At 43.9% G+C, this 6,637-nt stretch overlaps 1 protein-coding gene across 1 annotated transcript; it reads right to left on the reverse strand.

Annotated features, from left to right (window-relative positions):
* Window positions 1-486: 486 nt before the first annotated feature.
* Window positions 487-1,492, reverse strand: LOC119367375. The gene is made up of 2 exons (XM_037632901.1): window positions 1,248-1,492; window positions 487-1,076 (listed from the first exon to the last, which is right to left on the reverse strand). The coding sequence occupies exons 1-2, from the start codon at window positions 1,490-1,492 to the stop codon at window positions 569-571; spliced, it is 753 nt and encodes a 250-aa protein (XP_037488798.1). The 3' UTR covers window positions 487-568.
* Window positions 1,493-6,637: the final 5,145 nt, after the last annotated feature.

Genomic DNA, 6,637 nt, shown 5'->3' on the forward strand with positions numbered 1-6,637 from the left:
GCGCCGGACCTTTTTCAAATGCTATAGCGTGCTATAGCGGAGCTATAGCGCGCTATTTAAAATGTTTGTTTATTTGTTTGGACCAAAGTCTCTTAGCGCAATAACTTTTGTAAACGCTATAGCGTGCTATAGCGGAGCTATAGCGGGCTATTTGAAACAGTGGCTGTATTACACAGCTATGCAGGGTATGCCTATAGAACATGTTGATACAAAGACCATTTAGATCACTACATAGTCTTATGTGAGTTTACAGAGGGAGTACTAGTTACACCAAATGGACAATAGAGTTCAAACAAACAACCATGGAAGAAGAGATCCAGAATAAAAATTTCAACAAAGAAGATATCCAGAATAAAAATTTCAGCAACCGGAATGAAATGCCTTGGCTCCAAGAGAATTACCAAGATCGAATTTCTATCCTTATTAACGATGCCATTCATGCATCTTAACCATGCCAAAACTAAGTAAAATGAGACGAGACGCATGACCATGCACTGCGCATGAGGATCCTATCCTCACATATGGGAGCAAAACGACACGAAGAAGATGCTCCACGATCGGCGCCTCACTACAACTCGAAATCCATATCGTCCAAGAATGACATCATATCATCGAGGGGGAAGCTGGCGCTCGAGCTGGTGCCGGCGCCGTCGTGGCCACCAGTACTGTAGCCATTTCCATTATAGACCAGGGCGCTGTGGTCCCCCTCGGATCTCACCATGTTACGCCAGCCCTCCTGCTGCTGCAACGCCGGATACATCGGCGGAGGCCCCATGTCGACGCTGCCGGTGACGTACTGCGCCTGGGGCTTCAAGACCGGTAGCTGCCCGCCCGCCTGCTGCTGCGGCGGCGCTTGATACATCGGCCGAGGCCCCATGTTGGCTCTACCGGCGATGTATGCCGCCTGGGGCTGGAAGGCCGGTGGCTGCCCGCCCGCCTGCTGCTGCGGCGACGCTTGATACATCGGCGGAGGCCCCAAGTCGACGCTGCCGGTGACGTATGGTACTTGGGGCTGGAAGACCGGCAGCTGCGGGTTGGTTTTAGCGATGCGCTCGACGAGGCTTTTGTGGATCTCCCCCGATGTACAGCCAACACTGGCGACCTCCTCGGCGTTGAGGTTGCCACCGAGCATGGCCTTGTGCAGGAGGGCCCTGATGTCGCGGTCCTCACGCTCGCTGTGGAGCTTGTTGGCCTGGTGCTGGAGCTTGGCGAGGCACTTGGTGAGGAACTCCTCCTGGCTCATCGTCTTCTTGAACTGCGGCATGTTCGGCATGGCCTTGTACCGATTCAGGATTTCCACCGCCTCGGCATGGGACGGGTAAACATACGGCTCCGATGCGCCCTCGTCATACACCAGAACGCAGGCCTTGGTGTTGCATAGGATGCCTAGCTCGCCCACCTTCTTCGTCAGGTAGTTGCGACGCGTCTCGTAGGTACGACGACGGGTGGAGTCCTCGCGGATGTACCGGAGGGGCACTTTCTTGCGAACCATTGCCGTTCGAAGGGTAAAACTAGCAGAGGAAAAGGGAAGTTGCTCGTTTTTGGTGAGTTGAAAGGAAGGATGAAGGCGTGGATTTATAGGGGAGGATCGGCCAGGATGAGCATGTTGCAGCCTTCCGGCTTCACTGTGCTCATCTCTAACTTTGGCGTCCATTTACAGGCTTTCACTCTCCTCGTAGATATGCATGGTGGTGCTAGCTAGCCCATTAATGCATCCTAAAATTATTGAATTTCTTTATAATTAAATATTTGCTCAGAATCGATCGAGAATTTTTTTTGGGTGACGAAAACATTATGTGATTGTATAATAAGCCATAGAACATGCATGCATATATATTTTTTAGCTACATATTGCAAAATTAATTGTGCATTTAATGTTTTCTAAAGTTGGATTGGTATTCAAACATGTACAACGTCCCATAACCGCGTTAAGAAAATATCAATAAATAACATACTGTAAAAATTATCTCATGATGTAGTGGTAATCAAAAATTACAAATCTACTAAGATATACCAGCAATTAAACTACAATTCATATGCACTGTGTGGATAAGTTCTGCCCATTTTTTGCAACACACGTATTGTATGTTATTCTATATATACAGCAGGTTGGAAGACTACTGTTGCTTTATGACCTAGTGGTATGTAGTCATTGTATTCACCACCGCATACTTACTTTCAGACTTAGTTATGTAGTCCAAGTAAGTAATAACTTTCAGCCGCGCACTAGTGCTGGTACCACTTCAACGACATCTACGCCTCCAACAAGTGTGCTCGCTCGACAATGACCATATAGAGCATTGACATGAACTAGTACATTTATGCCTCAAATGGAGTAGGTATATGGCCATTACACTACGTTGGTAATATTATTTTTCACACCCCTAATTCTCCATGCTCCATATGACAATCAAAATCTCATTTATGTGCATTATCTAACTACTGATAATAAACTATTATGAAATTTTACCCTGCCTTCTTTTTTATCAAGATCATGCCATGAGTGGGTAATTCATCAAAGTAGATGTGAAGGAGGTTTGTAGCCCCTTAAGCTATAGTCATATCCTTCATCCAAACAAGATTACAAGTGTCTAAGCCTATGTCCACAAAATGACATATTATTTAGATCATCCTTCTTTCGATATGGCCAATTGTGTCCTTCAAAGTAATAAGCTTCCATGCTCAAGTGCGTCATATAGCGAGCCATGGTATGCTTGTAAGAAAGAAAAGATTAGTCATCTTGGTTATCCTAAATATGTAAGCGTGTCCACGTCACCAAGTTTTTCATTTTTGATGTCAGGGGACCAACACATTCTTCCATTATTGGTCACTCACACATACTATTTAAGTGCTATTGATGACTACAGTAAGTATGCATGGAATTGTCTTCTTAAAAAAAGTCCGAAGTGTTCTCTATATTCTCAAATTTCTGTTTCTCGTAGAGCGACAATTCAATTATGGAATCTTTTCCACGCAAACTGCAGGAACCTTTTATGTGTTGCTTTTTGTAGAGAACAATCTAGTAGAACATATACAGTGGTTTGGAGCTTCAGAGCACATGCTTTCTGGAGAACAATTTAGTAGAACATTCCCTACCATTGCTTTCAGTGCTCAGCTGGAATTGATGGTGCTGCCGGCGCTCAGCTGGTGATGATGGTGCGGCCGACGTTCAGCCGGAGTCCGACTCGCCGTGTTCGGACTTGACGACCGGGGGCTCACCATCGCCGTCTTCACCGTCTATGTCCTCCTTGTCGTTGTCGCTCGAGGAGAAGCTTTCGCGCCACTTGAGCTTTGCACACAGCACCCAAGACGAGTGCTTGAAGGCCCAAAGATCTTGATGGAGACTGTGTTAGTCTCCACCAACTTGAAGCGGAGGACGTGCCCCTCTGCAAGATGGTGGGCGCGGGTGAAGGTTTTCCACCGTGCCTAAGGAACATGCTGTGAGGCGCGAGGAACTCAACGTTCACCCACACGATACCATTACAGCAGCTGCACACACGCAGCCACAACCCGAGCTGCTGATCGACCTCTATCACTCTAGCGAAAGGGCGAGGGAGCCGCAGGCGACTATGGGGAGGATCACGCAGCCCGTCGATGAACTCGAGCGTTGAAGCTTATTCTGGCATAGATCTAGAGCGGACCCCCTAGTGACAGATCACCCTCGGACCAAGCATTGTTAGGCGATAAAGCATGCAAGGCCCCATGCCACAAAAATAAACCTGTTAAGAAAACAATATAGGGGATGAGAATGAAGGTAGCAACTTGGAGGACTAATAGGAAATTTGATGATAATTGCTCGCTCTCGAGCACCCACTATGGTGCAAAAAAATTATAAGCTCTAACCAAAATAGTTTTGAGCTATGACGAAAGATAGTTGCAGGATTACAACAAAGTATGAGACTCAAACCAAAGATAACAAGAGATCATAAAAGATCTTGACATGAGATCCTTCACACCATCGAACTAGGCTAAACATCAACTATGTTGTTCGTAGGCATGGTCCCATGAGCATGGCCAACAATAGCAACTACATGTTCAATCATTTGCTTCTAGGCTAATTGGTTTGATGCCAACATTTGGCATTGCCAATACTTGGCAAGTCAACAATTGGTAATTTCAGAAGTTGCCAAAAATTGGCTACTTCTTTTAAGGTTGGCAAGTTAAATTGGTAACCAAGCAAACACTAGCCAATATTTGGCATTTGTCAAATGTTGGCATGCCAATTTTTGGCATCAAACCAATCATGCTCTTAGTCTCACCACATATAAGTTCCCCATCTTCCTGCTTCCGAAGGCATGTCTAGTGAAGCAAGAGAGACCAAAGGGTAAAACAATATCAAGGAGACTACACACGGGTAGATTCTCATAAGCCACTCTATTATACACAATTCAGGTAGCCCAACAAATAACAAAAATGGTAAACATATAAAAGCCAGAATCGGGATAGCATCAAATACCCACTGTTGATCCCAGCACACCCCCAAAGGCCCAAACCACATGATAATCACAATTAGCAAATGAAGAACAAGTGTTGGGTCATTTTAATTTGCTCACAAAAGGAACCGATATGGGATCCCATACACTGTACATTTTCACAAGTTCTGCCTTGTGAAGATAAAAATCAGTGCATAATTGCCACCTGAAAATTTGAATTTTTGAAGGAATGTTGTCTTTCTAGATCTGCTTGTAATGGACTCTCTGTTCAAGCCATTGATAAATAGACTAGGTACTGGATTTCCTACTTTTACTCAGGGTCCAAAGCACGTCATCAGTATTTTCATTAAGATCAAGGTGCCCTTCCCCCACTCACCCATAGTGAACATTTTTCCAACTCTATGGAAGATCATCATGTAGCTAACGACAAAAATTAAAGGGCCCTCCATTCGGAAGTAATTAGTGTGGTTTAGTTGAAACCACGTCAGTTATGTTCGAATGGAGGTAGTAGAAGACTATTTATTAATCCTCGTAATAGTTAACGTCTCCAATATGATTTAACATTTATTGAAAAGAAACTTGCATATGCTTTATTTTTATAGAATATTTATGATGGAGTCCTCTAGATGTCCATTAACTGTCGACGTGAGTTTGATCGAACAATAATCAATGGCAATTGTGATTCTTTTGAAATGCTTATAAGTAACGTTCTACTAAGCCACGAGAAAAGTAATGTTCTACCGATCTCGCACTCCAACTTTAGGTTAAAGGGAAATAACTCAAATCAATTAATCAACACATAAATCAATTTAATGGGATTATAGACATTTTAATAGACACCTCGGGCAAAATTTAAGAATATGTCAACCGAAAGGAACGAACCTATGAATTCTCACGGATTCTGCACATAACTAATTCTTGAGCAGTTTGTGTGCAGGGGCTGTTTACATTATGTTGCGTGGTTCTCCTACTGGTTCGATAACCTTGGTCTCATCACTGAGGGAAATATCGTTGTTGTGCTGCATCATCCCTTCCTCTTTAGGAAAAGACTGAAGTAGTTCTAGCAGACATCAGTAACCAAGTTGTGCAAAACCAAGGCCGATTTGCCCCCTGTCAATGTATAAACCTGCCAGGTGTAGACAAGCTCTACCAATTACTATAAGAAGTTTGAGAAAATCACATTATTACACACGTGTGCATTATTAAAGAGAACAATGTACTATATAATTAGCATGTGTGTGTGTGGTTCATTATCTATGGTTATAGTTAGCGGAAGAAATTTAACAACATGGTGTTTGGCATTTCCCTAAAAATGATATTTGGCATCTGTGTTTGAGATAGGATAAAATTTTTGTTCAACATCATATGTCCTCGCGCATGTCTTCAACCAGCACACCAATTTCATGCACATTCACAACTAGGGAAAAGCCTAGCAGTTGCGCGGGTTATATGCTTATCAGTAGCGTGGGTAGTCGCACTACTGATACGGCGCTACAGGTAATGCTTATCAGTAGCGCGGTCTCGCCAGCGCTACTGCTAACTAGGGATAGCAGCAGCGTTTGTCTGAAACACTCACTGCTGATAATAGCTGCAGCGCCCTTATGAAAAGAGCGCTACTGCTAAGAGCTCGCTGCTGCCAATGCCATACCCCACGCTACTGTTATTAGTTTTTAAAAAATAATTCTGCTCCACATTTTGTGCTGCTGAATTTTGTTTTAGGCTTTATACAATAATCTCTAGCATATCATACACATACAAATGTAATCATAGCATATACATAGTGATACATGGTGGTCATCATCATAATCATCATCCAACAGGAAGTGGTCTCTTGTCATCATTTCGAAAATAGCGATACTAGTCTCAAATACTTGCAACTACATCGCCATCCATCTGAACAATGATATACACGAGAAGAGCTATCACTATGAGTGAGAGCGGAACTATGCAGTACCTGAGGCGGCGGTTACGAGTCCTCTCTCGCGCTAGCGTGAACCTCAATTAACTAGCTTCTTGTTCTTGTCTGCTTTTGAAGCCTTTATGGCTGGCGCCCGAGACCCCATTCACTTGCGCATGACACTCAGGCCACTCGTTGTACACCCCCGGAACCTTCCCTTTGTACACGACATAGCACTTCCACCTCGCCATCAAGAAGCTAGGTACCTGTTAGAGATGCATCTTCATCAAGAGAATGTAGAATCATA

The sequence above is a fragment of the Triticum dicoccoides genome, chromosome 2B, assembly GCF_002162155.2.
Source record: "Triticum dicoccoides isolate Atlit2015 ecotype Zavitan chromosome 2B, WEW_v2.0, whole genome shotgun sequence".
NCBI classification, from domain to species: Eukaryota; Viridiplantae; Streptophyta; class Magnoliopsida; order Poales; family Poaceae; genus Triticum; species Triticum dicoccoides.

Coding starts and splice junctions, on each gene's coding strand:
- LOC119367375 (XM_037632901.1), bottom strand. CDS start 1,492: ATGGTTCGCAAGAAAGTGCCCCTCCGGTACATCCGCGAGGACTCCACC. Junction 1,077..1,247: donor AACATGCCGCAGTTCAAGAA/GACGATGAGCCA, acceptor CTGTACATCGGG/GGAGATCCACAAAAGCCTCG.